This window comes from Pseudoliparis swirei, chromosome 22 (genome assembly GCF_029220125.1).
Source record: "Pseudoliparis swirei isolate HS2019 ecotype Mariana Trench chromosome 22, NWPU_hadal_v1, whole genome shotgun sequence".
Classification (NCBI taxonomy): domain Eukaryota; kingdom Metazoa; phylum Chordata; class Actinopteri; order Perciformes; family Liparidae; genus Pseudoliparis; species Pseudoliparis swirei.
In genome coordinates, this window is record NC_079409.1 from 3,105,497 (window position 1) to 3,117,236 (window position 11,740).

General features: G+C 39.5%; 2 protein-coding genes across 2 annotated transcripts; one reads left to right on the plus strand and one right to left on the minus strand.

The window, feature by feature from the left end:
• The first annotated feature begins 209 nt into the window (after positions 1-209).
• On the plus strand, positions 210-4,617 carry LOC130213210 (uncharacterized). The gene is made up of 4 exons (XM_056444685.1): positions 210-253; positions 1,215-1,690; positions 3,156-3,234; positions 4,569-4,617. The coding sequence occupies exons 1-4, from the start codon at positions 210-212 to the stop codon at positions 4,615-4,617; spliced, it is 648 nt and encodes a 215-aa protein (XP_056300660.1).
• A 969-nt stretch (positions 4,618-5,586) lies between these two features.
• Positions 5,587-7,317, minus strand: LOC130187963 (gastrula zinc finger protein XlCGF17.1-like). Its single transcript, XM_056405976.1, has one exon. The coding sequence runs from the start codon at positions 7,261-7,263 to the stop codon at positions 6,361-6,363; it is 903 nt and encodes a 300-aa protein (XP_056261951.1). The 5' UTR covers positions 7,264-7,317; the 3' UTR covers positions 5,587-6,360.
• Positions 7,318-11,740: the final 4,423 nt, after the last annotated feature.

Sequence of the window (11,740 nt, forward strand, 5' to 3'; positions counted from 1 at the left end):
CTCCTCATTTCATTAAAGGTGTTGACAAGTTGAACATGCTGCATATCTCTTCCACGTAAAAGCATGAGCATGAAGGAGGGCACATTATGACCAAGACAAGGAGGAGGAGGGGGGGGGACCGGGTGTAGCTTCTTTTGGAGGTCTAGTTCCAGACCAGCTTCTTCTCGTCCTGCTGGAGATACGTGACTTGAAATGGTCGATGTCTGCTGATGCCAATCCCAGCGGCAGCTGATTCCAGATCCTTGAAAGGTAGGCTTTTCTTTCTGCTGAACGACGCTTTAATAATCATTTACACATTTAGGGGGGGGACGGTTTCTATATCACATCACCTCGCCTCTCATAACACCGCAAGTCAAAGAGTTTCAGGACTCAGAATACATTTCTATGTCTTATTTTGACATCTTATTCCAGATAAATGGGGTTTCTTTCAAATCACTGCGAGTTCTGGGTCCTTTTCTTACGCTCATTCTATCAAAGGTCTAACAGAAAACTAATCTTTTAGCAGCTTGTGAGTTTAGTAATATAAAACTCACAAACCATTATTATCGGATTTGTCCGTTGCCTCTTGGGCTGTTATGAGCAGTTTATGGGGAATAATTTAAATATTATATTATTAAGAGAATGATAATAAGATTTTAGAAAAATACTACTACTACTACTACTAATAATACAATAGTGAAATACAAAATAATTCAAATATCAACAAAACAATAATAATGTTTAAATATACACTACCGTTCAAAAGTTTGGGGTCACTTAGAAATGTCCTTATCTTAAAAAAGCACTGTTTTCTTTCAATGAAGATAACATGAAATTAATCAGAAATATTGTTAATGTGGTCAATGACTATTCTCTGGTTTTTAATTAAATATCTACATAGGTGTATAGAGGCCCATCTCCAGGCCCATCGCCTTAGAAGACTAATAGAGGGTTATAAAACCCTTGAAAACCCTTGTGACATTATGTAAGCACAGCTAACATATTAATATTTCAAAGAAAAATCATTATTTCTAACCTTGTCAATGTCTTGAATACATGTTCTATTCATTTTGGAATTCATTTGATCAATAAAAGAGTGAGTTTTCATGGAAAATACCAAATTGTCTGAGTGAAACCAAACATTTGAATGGTAGTGTATAATAATTTCTTCAGAGATCAAGCAGGGGGGGATATCTTACCTGTGAGATCAATCTTTTCCGTGTGGTCCTCCTCAGTTGCAGTTCGCTGAAGGTCCAGCAGAGGTCAGGCATGCCGCACATCAACGCCACCGAGCTGCAGTCGCTGCTGCTCTCTTTCCTGCAGCACTGCCTCAACGGCACAAGCCTCCTGTCTCCACAGTTGCATCAGAACTCCACTGCGCAGCCGGCCGTGCACCACGTGGCCGGACCCAGGGCCCACGCTCAGTCCCATGGCATGATGTACATCCTCCTGGTGGTCGGCATGTTCAGCTTCTTCACGTTCGGCATCATGTTCAGCTACATTCGCTCCAAGAAGCTGGAGAGCTCTCAGGATCCGTACCACCAGTACATCGCCCAGGACTGGACCAAGGTGTCCGCTCCGTCCAGGGCCGTCGCTCGGGCGCTTCACAGGGACGCCGCGGGGGACGCAGCCGGCAGCCAGGAGCCCGTCGTCATCCGCAACCCCGCAGCACTGGAGCAGCTGGAAGACGACACTCAAAAAAACGATTCAAGCCCTTCTTAGAGGTGACACATTTAAATATTGTTTGATACATTTAAATAAATCAATTATAAAACGAAGATATTTATATTGAATGGGTGTAACACAAAATGTAGGAATACTTTCATTTATTAGATTCATTTAGGTTACACTCACAAAAACGATTCAAGCCCTTCTTCGAGGTGACACATTTAAATATTGTTTGATACATTTAACCCTTGTGTTGCTTTCTTCAATATGAATGATTCGATTCTTAACCCTCCTCCTTTATATTTACTATATTTTTTTTTATTTTTTGAGGTCAATATGAACCCCAAATCTCAAAAAAAATTAAATTAAATTATTAATATTGTTTCCAAGTTCCAAGTTAAGTATGTTTTTGTTTGTTGTCTTTAAGAACAAGAACATAAACATTGAATCGGGTCAAATTGAATCACGAAAATTGGTTAAGGGTTAAATATTGAAAATATGAAAATGACCAAAAAAAGTTAAATAAATCAATTACAAAAATAGATATTTATATTTAATGGGTGTAACACAAAATGTATGAATACTTTCATTTATTAGATTTATTTAGGTTAGATGGTGTGCATATCAACACAAAATAAATGTGTTTCATTGAGGACTACCCTTTGCGGATGCGCCAGCTGAAAATCAGTTGTTTACATGAGGTGAAGACACTTTCATGGCTGTACGGTGGTGTAGTGGCTAGCACTGTTGCCTCACAGCCAGAGGTCCGTGGGTTCAATTCCCAGTTGGAGCATTCCTTCTGTGTGGAGTTTGCATATTTTGTTAGTTAGTTAGTTTATATTTTGAGTTGGACAAACACAAATTAATTTAATTTAATGAATATTGTTATTTTATTTGAGATGTATTTGGTACAAATGAGCTGGACTAACTTAATTACATTTTATTGCACTGATGTGCTAAATTTGAGTTGGAGTTGCATATAATTATTGGATGGAAAACCTGCCAACAATTTAATTGAGTTCATCCAATGAGTCATTTCTTTGAGTGTAGAAGGAGACGTTCGGCTATTTAACCGTGTTCCACATTGATGTAAAACTCTGAAACACGAGAATTTTGATCCTCTCGACTTTTAATGTCACACAGCAACCACAATTCACAGCGTTACGGTTTGTATTTTCAAAACATAAATGTCATATAAACAACTCGTCGTCATCTCCGTTATCAACACGTTATCAATGAAGTGCCAGCGTCTCCGAGTGTATAGAAGTCAGCTGATGAACACGTCTGTCGGACTTGTAATGATTGGTTTAAGTGAGATGGAAAATAAATAAACCTCTGATGTCAAATAATCTTCGATTCACGAAGATTCAGTATTTCAATCTGAGTAAACTCGTCATCCAGGACACCAGGCCTTGTTTTGTATGTGTAGGCTGAGTTACTGCGTTGTCTCTTTTCTTCTCCTCTTTCCTCCTCTCCCTCTCTGTTTCTCTCTCTCCCTGCTGCTCCAGTCTGTGTTGGCGGCTCCTTTCTCAGCGCGCTCAACCTCTCGGGACAAACAGAAGTGAAGCATTTGCATGTGGAGCATCGGTACGGTGAGGTTGTAATCGTCCACCGTCTTGTTGAGCTTCACCGACTCCTCCTCGACAGACGCACACAGCCGCTCCCATTGGCTGTGGTGTTTGGGGTTCGGGGGGGTCGCCGAGCTTGACCCTCTCCGCCAGTAACCTATTTCGGATGTGAGTGGCGGCCTCTCGGATGGCAGGTGGCTTTTTTTCGTTCTTTTTTTTGGTCTCCACACCACATCCACGTTGTTTGATGACACCTCAAAGCTTTTATAACTGCGGTCTTTTGATTGTTCTGACCTCAAATCTAAATAATAATAACAAACATTTAAAGAAAAAAAGGTCCTCTGAATAATTCAGTGATCGGGCCCTAATAATAACAACTTTACATTATCATTATATATAATATGGTTAAAGTCATTCATGAACCAACTTCCTTTTTTTTATTACTTGTGTGCTCTGCTGAGCTTTGAGTCTGTTCCATGACTCTGTTCCATGACTCTGTTCCATGATTCTGTTCCATGATTGTGTTCCATGACTCTGTTCCATGATTCTGTTCCATGATTCTGTTCCATGAGTCTGTTCCATGATTCTGTTCCTTCGACGTGTCCCATCAAAGATGTTTTATTGCGAAGACATCGCATGTTCTCCTTGTCTCACTCCAATCTCAGAAACGCCGGCCGTCCAATGTACCCCCCCCCCCCCCCCCTCTGTACCTGTACTCTGTGCAATGACAATAAATTGAATCCAATTATCTCCAAAGAAAGGTAGCACATTCCGTCAGGTAGGAGATATCTTATGGAAATGATGTCTAAATTGAACAGTAAATGGATCTGGGTTCATTCTATTTGTTTTCACATTTCACCTTTTTTTCTTGGGCTCTGGTTTAGTAATAATTGTTCTCAATGTCATCTGTCAGCAAAACGATAAAGGAAGATGTATTGATTACATTAACGAGGGTACTGGTGGGGGGGGGGGGGGTGTGCAAGATGCATTTTCCCTTTAACGGACGAGTCCGATATTTCATGTCAGTCACACACATCCACATTAATAGCGGCTAATAACCAACACAAAATCAACACAATTAATCGTAAAGTTGATATCTGACTCGGACCGACTCGAGGTTAAACTAATGTTAAACCAGAACAAGACATTTAACACCAATGAACACTAAAAACGGAAGATAAAAAGCCCGTTTACCGGACTTTAATGAAGGTAAGTGAACGTTACATGACCTACAACTTTAAACCCTAAACAAAATCAGGAGATCACCTGTATGTATGGTTGTTTGTTGTTGCTACATCCGGGACCTTCTTTTTCTTCTTCTTCTCGCGTTTCTATGTATTTGTGTTGTTCTAGCGCCATCTGTCGTCCGTTTGACGACATGACACCGACCAGAGGAGGATGAGGGACGGGAAACAGTTACTGGAGGGAAATGAATCCACTTAAAACACAATAACAAATTTTATTCATTGAAGAATTCATTGCTTGACAATAAAGAATGTCCACAAAGCCCTGTAGCCTCTTTATAGCACAATTTATTAACCTTTAACACAGTTAATAGCAAATAAGACAATGTTCATCAGTTGAGAATGTTTGTTTATTTTTTAAGCGCCACTCAGGGTTCAAAGGTCAGGCAAAGATAGAAAAAAACGCGTAATACTCAGAATTTAAAGTTTTAAAGGTATAATATGAAGTCACACTGTTTGCAAACACATAATTCAAATATTCTCCCCTCCTGCTCGATGTGAGAGAGAGAAGGGGAGAGACCACAGCTGTGGTCGAGCGGGCTAGAGAAGGACTGGCGATTGTATAGTATCGGTTGTCGTGTCACGGGCTGACCCGAGGGCATCTTGTCTCCTAATTTTTTCCAACTCTAACAAAAGAAATATATCTTATCGGTAACCGGTCACTCTAACTGCACCCTGTCACAGATCTATTTTGATTATAACAGCCTGGAAATAAGAAAAAAAGGAAAAAGGAATTATTTAGATTTGAGAAACGGCAGCGAGAAAGTGACATTTATTTAAACATCAGTCAAAAAAAAGATGATTAGAATTTTTAAAAAGTATTATTTTTGTTCGTTCAAGATGGAGGAAAGTAAGAGAGAAAGACAAAATCAAGATCCTGAACAGTGGTGGCTGGCACCAAAAATTTATAATAATTCTAATAATATTAATTATATGTATAAATTATACAAATTGTCAATATTTGTGTTTTGGCGATATGGAATATACCCAGTAATATTTGTAAAATAGGATAGCCGCACAAAATATATGGTTTTCCTGCACTTCCTTTCCGCCCTGAAATTATGTCGACATTGTAAGCTTTTAAAGTTGAAAAAGTAAAAGCAGATTTGAAGATTTACTCCGTAGGATCCCATTCATTTTTTATTCCATAAAAAAGTAATCATCAGAAAATGTGAAAAGATAAAAAATATATGAAAATATACAATAATAGTTGAAGGTTGTCAACATTCACACATTTACATGGCGTCTTTATCTGAAAGTATGCAGATACCGTAAGCTTTTTAAAATTGAAGATTTTCTTCATAGGACCCCATTCAAAATAAAAAAACATATAAAGATTTGTAATAAAAACATTTGAAAAGTTAGAAATATGAAAAGTCTTATCAATCGTGTGCTGAAGGAGCTAAATATTTTAATATTCAAACTGTTTCTGTAGCTAAAAATATGGAAGAGATAAAACCCAAAGGACATACGGAAGAAATATAATAATAATAAGTTGGATAAAGATTACAAGAACAATAGTTGGACTGCTGAAGCATTCCAACTAATAAGAAGAAAGCACTAAAAACATGGTAGCCGCGGCACTGGACCGATAACTGATGAAATACAGTCTGCTGACATATTCTTGGTGGAGGATCTCAACTCAACTCAAAGCTCAGCAGCGTGGAACGCTATGACAGCAGCTATAAGCACAACAGTTATGTTACACGGTACTGAACGGGATTCGGCGGTCCGTAAAATACCCCCTTACAAGTTAAACAAACACGGTGACCTCTTTGCCCAGAAAATATTATCTTACTGGCGATCGCTTCGTAGTAGTTACTGGGTTTTCTATGTAGTGGAATTAAAGTCAACTTTACCAAAACCAGAGAACTGAAGTGAGTTCTCTGCTGTGTGACGTCTCATGTGTCTGTGTAAAGATGAGCGATACGTGAAAGATTTCTTACTCTCATGTGACCCTTTAAATGTTCCCTCTGTATAATAGTGTTCTTACACTGTGAGCAGCTGAACGGTTTCTCTACTGTGTGAGTTAACATGTGTCTCTTTAAAGGTGCCCTCAGTGCAAAAGATGTTTGACAGACGGAGCAGCTGAATGGTTTCTCTCCCGTGTGAGTTACCATGTGTTCCTTTAAATTACCCTTCTTTGTAAAAGATGTGCTACAGACGGAGCAGCTGAATGGTTTCTCTCCTGTGTGAGTTAACATGTGTTTCTTTAAATTACCCCTCTGTGTAAAAGATGTGTTACAGACGGAGCAGCTGAATGGTTTCTCTCCCGTGTGAGTTAACATGTGTTCCTTTAAATTACCCTTCTTTGTAAAAGATGTGCTACAGACGGAGCAGCTGAATGGTTTCTCTCCCGTGTGAGTTAACTTGTGTTCCTTTAAATGACCCCTATCTGTAAAAGATGTGTTACAGACGGAGCAGCTGAATGTTTTTTCTCCTGTGTGAGTTAACATTTGTCTCTTTAGGAGTGACTTGCATCTCCATGTTTTATCGCAAACTGAGCAGCTGAATGGTTTCTCTCTTTTGTGGATTCTCATGTGTTTCTCCAAATCTCCCTCGAGGTGAAATCTTTCCCCACATTCAGAGCAGCTTAATGGTTTCTCACCAGAAATACAGTTTGGATCAATGGCATGGACGTCAGCATTATTCAGAGAGTTTAAACCTGACTGAGGTTCTCTGGTCTCCTTCCAATCATCAGGATCGGGTTCAGAAGAGTCTCCAGTCTTCTCTTTCATATTTGGATCCGAGTTCCTGGCTGGTTCTTGTCCGCCACAATCATCTCCATCAGCATCTGTTTCCATATGTCCAGTTTGTCTTTGAGGAAGCTGTGAGGAATGCGCCTCCTCTTCATCATCTCCATTCTCAATCACAGGAGTGATTGAGAACTTGAGACCAGCCTCCTCCAGCCCTTGAAGCTGCTCTCCCTCCTCACTGATCCAGAGTTCCCCCTGTTCCTCTTTAATTTTTGGGGGATCTGGCTCCTCCTGGTCCTCTTTAAAGTGTGGGGGCTCTGGGGGCTCCTGGACCCCATGTTCCTCTTTAATGTGTGGGGGCTCTGGGTTCTCCTGGTCCCCATGTTCCTCTTTAATGTGTGGGGGCTCTGGGTTCTCCTGGTCCCCATGTTCCTCTTTAATGTGTGGGGGATCTGGGTCCTCCCGATTCAGACTGGAGCTCCGGACCTGCTGCTCAGGGGGAATCTCTTCTTGAACCACCAACAGCTGCTGGACGTCTGTGGAGAAAAGTCAAATACATTCATATGTCTTAGAAATCTCATATTAAACGGTTTATTATTCAAGAGGTTTATCAACAAAAAAAGCAGGGAATTATTTATAAATGAAAGAAGCATGAACTCTAAATAAAAATGCTGCTGCTGTCATTAATTATTTTATATTTATAAATAAATCCTTGCTCTGCAGAAGAGGATGAACCAGTTCTCCCACCAGGGACTTTCCCAGTGAAGCAAACACACCCTGAAGCTGGAGGGCAAAAGAAAACTAAATCTGAGTCCGTGAAAACAGTTTGAGCAGAAAGTAGAAACACTGTCATCTGAAAAGTACAATATGTACATCTGAGGTGTAGTAAAGTAAAAAGTACAATATGTGCCTGAGATGTAGTAAAGTACAAGGTAAAACAAGTACCTGAGATGTAGTACAGTAAAAAGTACAATATGTACCTCTAAGGTACAGTAGAAAATAAAATATTTACCTGAGATGTAGTACAGTACAAAGTACAATATATACATGTGAGATGTACTACAGTAAAACTACAATATGTACCTCTGAGATGTCAAATACAAAGTACAATATTGTACTTATATGTACTGCATACAAAAGTAAAATATGTACCTTTGAGTTTATAGTATAGTAAAAAGTACAATATGTACCTCTAAGATGTACAGTATAAAGTACATGTGTACCTCTGAGGCTGATGACGTGTACTACAGCTGGATCAGTGTCCAGTCATCAGAAACCAACGTCACGCTTTCAAGGAAATAACTTCTAATTTCTCTCAAAACATAACTCCTCGTTTCCTCTCTCCTAGCAAGGAAAAGGTTCAAGCGAGGGAAACAGAGATGCAATCAAGAGACTTGTGACGCGCCCAAAGAGAACCAACCTGCTCTTTGAATCCAGACTTCCGGGTTGAAAACAGCGTCCAGTAGTTTCCGGTGTCGCTCGTTCTCCTCTTGAGAACGAGACAGTCGCTGCTATCGTTCCTTCAAACAGCCCACATACCTCCTCGGCAGCCGCAGCGAGTCGCTGGAGGAGTAAACGTCTCAGTATTTGGACTTTAGACATTTTCAGAAAACGTTTCCTCCAGACTGCTCCGCTGAACACGCGTCGCTCGGGTCCGTTTGGGGTCCGCGTACCTCCTGCTGGCACGCTGACGTCATGAGCTCCGCAGGGGACACTCCGGACGTTTTCAATGAAGCGAAACACTGAGTCCAGTCAGACAGGTTCACGTGTGACGTTGCGGGAGGATGACGCCCTCAGCTTAGTCTCTATCGATTAGTCAGTGCGACTCGCGCCGTGTGTGTGGTCGAGTTCCGTCTCCGTCTACTTCCTGCTGTCGCGCGACGTGAATTTGAAGTTTGTACAAAGTTCACTTCAACAAGTTTGTTCACAGATCTGGGCTCTGTTGGTCCGGTTGTATCTGAAGAACTGTGCGGCTAAACGAGTTGGACTCACGCGGGGAAACCGTTTTGACGACAAAGCGGGAGAAACTTAGGCAGACTGTGGAAGTCTCTGTTGGGTTCTGGTGTTACGCTTTAAGAAGTGACCGTGTTAACTGGTGACTTTGAACCGAACGGGTTCGTTGCAGACTATTTTAATAATCAATTTTGATCTATTCGCTGTTGCAGCCCGAATACACATAGGGTGTATATATATATATATATATATATACAAATGTTTGTGTTTTCATTTCTTTTATAATTTTTCTTTTATGATAATTAGTATTTATTTATAATTATTACATAATATTTCTAAGTAAAAAATAGGCTATAATAGCCTATTTTGCATATTTGTGTTTTATTGTTCCTTAATATTTTTCATTGCAGTCCGACATGAAAATCTTTTAAAATGCTGCCTCTTGAATAAAGACTTTAAAACAGGAAGAGGACCAATGGCTGATCAGTTTAAGGAGCAGGGATGGATTAACCAACGTCCAGGCCCAGGGGCCCGTGGTTTCTTAATCCGTCCATGTTAAGGAGGACCAATGGCTGTGTAGCCTCAGGAGGACCAATGGATGAGCAGTTTAATGAGGACCAATGGATGAACAGCTTGAAGAGGACTGCTGGCTGAGCAGCTTAAGGAGGACCAATGACTGAGCAGCTTAAGTTTATTTAATTATTTAATATTTTTCACAGTGTTATGTCAATAATGAGCAATAATAAGGTTACATTTTGCATTCATAAATATGGTAAAATAAAAACATTAATTTTAAGAATTTTAAATACATGCTCACTCATACATGCCCTTTTACACTGACTCGATCAGCCAATGCTGCTCATGATGTGAGGAGATCTGTTGACCTCTGACCCCTGAATCCTCTCACAGGAACCCAGACTTTTCACTGCAGACAAACAGTATATCGAACACATTTTAACATGTGCATTCCCTGATGTTTGACTTAGTGTCTACTTGAAATATATTTCCAATACTGAAGAGTTAAATGTCTAATTAATTTGCTTCGTGAAAATAATCAGTAATAATAATGTATTCAGAATATATGTCTGTCCACATTAACAGGTATATTCAATATGAGTATATGAGCACGACACTGCTCATGCTTTTATTTTATGGGTTTGATCATAACAATATGTGAGAGATTATGAGATATCGTTTACTTGTTTATGACGAATATGCACTGATGTTCTGAGGAGAGTCGTGTGCACAGGGAGTCAGAGTTACATATTTTCCTGACGCGTCCTCTGAGGAAACACTCAAATACCCCGGATGTTTCCATTGTGGTGAACTGATGCTTTTGCTATGACTATGTGTGTCCAGCAGATGGCGCTATTGTGACATCACATTAAGATGTCCAATGGACATTGAACAAACTTGAATTAATGTATAAAAGGCTGCTGTTTTCTCTGTTTGTTTGATTTAATCAACTCATACTAATATAACACAGGACTCTTTTTAGACCGGCTAAAACCCTTTTTATTCAGGAAGGCGTTTTTTTAAATATTGGTGGCTTGAGTGGAAAGTCCTACAGGGGAAAAGCTTCTACACTAACCTGTCCAGGAGCCGGTGGCGGTTCCACAGTTCCTCTATCTTTACATACAGTTTGAGAAGTTTAAAACCACTGTGACAGGAAACAGCAGTCGGTCCCTTTTTTTTCTTTTTCTTTTCTTCTTCTGTTGATCGTGTCGACTTTTTTTCTTCTTTTCTTTTTCTGTTCAGCACTACTGGTGTTTCAATGAATAAAAGTTAAATTTTGAAGTTATATCGTTGGAATTCCTAATTTAGGTTTTTTTAAGAAGCAAGAAAAAATATATATTTTTCAGATGTGCAGTTAAAGTAAAACGGCTAAAATGATTGTGTTCAGTGTATATGTGACGCGAGGCAGTGTAAACTGAACATCCCATCATTATGATCTGAGCCGCCGGCTAGCAGCTAACGGTGCTAACAGAGGGTGCTGCTACATTAATGCTACACAATTGTGTAACATTTCAATAATTTCTTATAAATAAATGTGTTTTATTGCAACTTGAAGGTTTAGTTCATCCAGTAAAGAACTAAAGTGACAGTTGGATTTGTATTTTGCAAACTTTGCTGGGTATGAAGAGATGAACTATAATAAGACCGTTCTCAGGGGTTTCATTCAATAATTTAAAAAAATTACATAACTTGTCTCGGCATAGAACATCATGATCAGGAAACCCATTGACAACGTGTGGGAACGTGTGTAGACTTATATAAGCTCAGTTTTAGAAATAAATTATATTGTTTTCCTCTGTCGAAAATGCAGTTTTTGGCATAATCTTAATTATATTGAACAGTGACAAAAAATATCAGCTTTACGGTCCTAAAAAAGCGAAAATATATGTGTCAATGCACACAGAGGTGACCTTTCATCGGGTCAAAATCACAGACACACACACACACACACACACACACATCCATTCGACCGCACCGAACAGCATTCCAGGACGTTTCTCTTCCCTCTACTCTGAATACTAATGTTTCGTAACCTTTGAAAAATAATTCATATCTTCATTTTAATAACCTTCACTGAGCTCTTTAAGCACATGAAAGGACTTTTAATTGAACATTG

Excerpts from the sequence above, each read along its gene's own strand:
- LOC130213210 (XM_056444685.1), top strand. The coding sequence starts at position 210 with ATGCCAATCCCAGCGGCAGCTGATTCCAGATCCTTGAAAGGTAG. Across the intron at positions 254-1,214 it reads TCCAGATCCTTGAAAGGTAG|TTGCAGTTCGCTGAAGGTCC; the intron begins GCTTTTCTTTCT and ends GGTCCTCCTCAG. Across the intron at positions 1,691-3,155 it reads CACTCAAAAAAACGATTCAA|TCTGTGTTGGCGGCTCCTTT; the intron begins GCCCTTCTTAGA and ends CTGCTGCTCCAG.
- LOC130187963 (XM_056405976.1), bottom strand. The coding sequence starts at position 7,263 with ATGGAAACAGATGCTGATGGAGATGATTGTGGCGGACAAGAACCAGCC.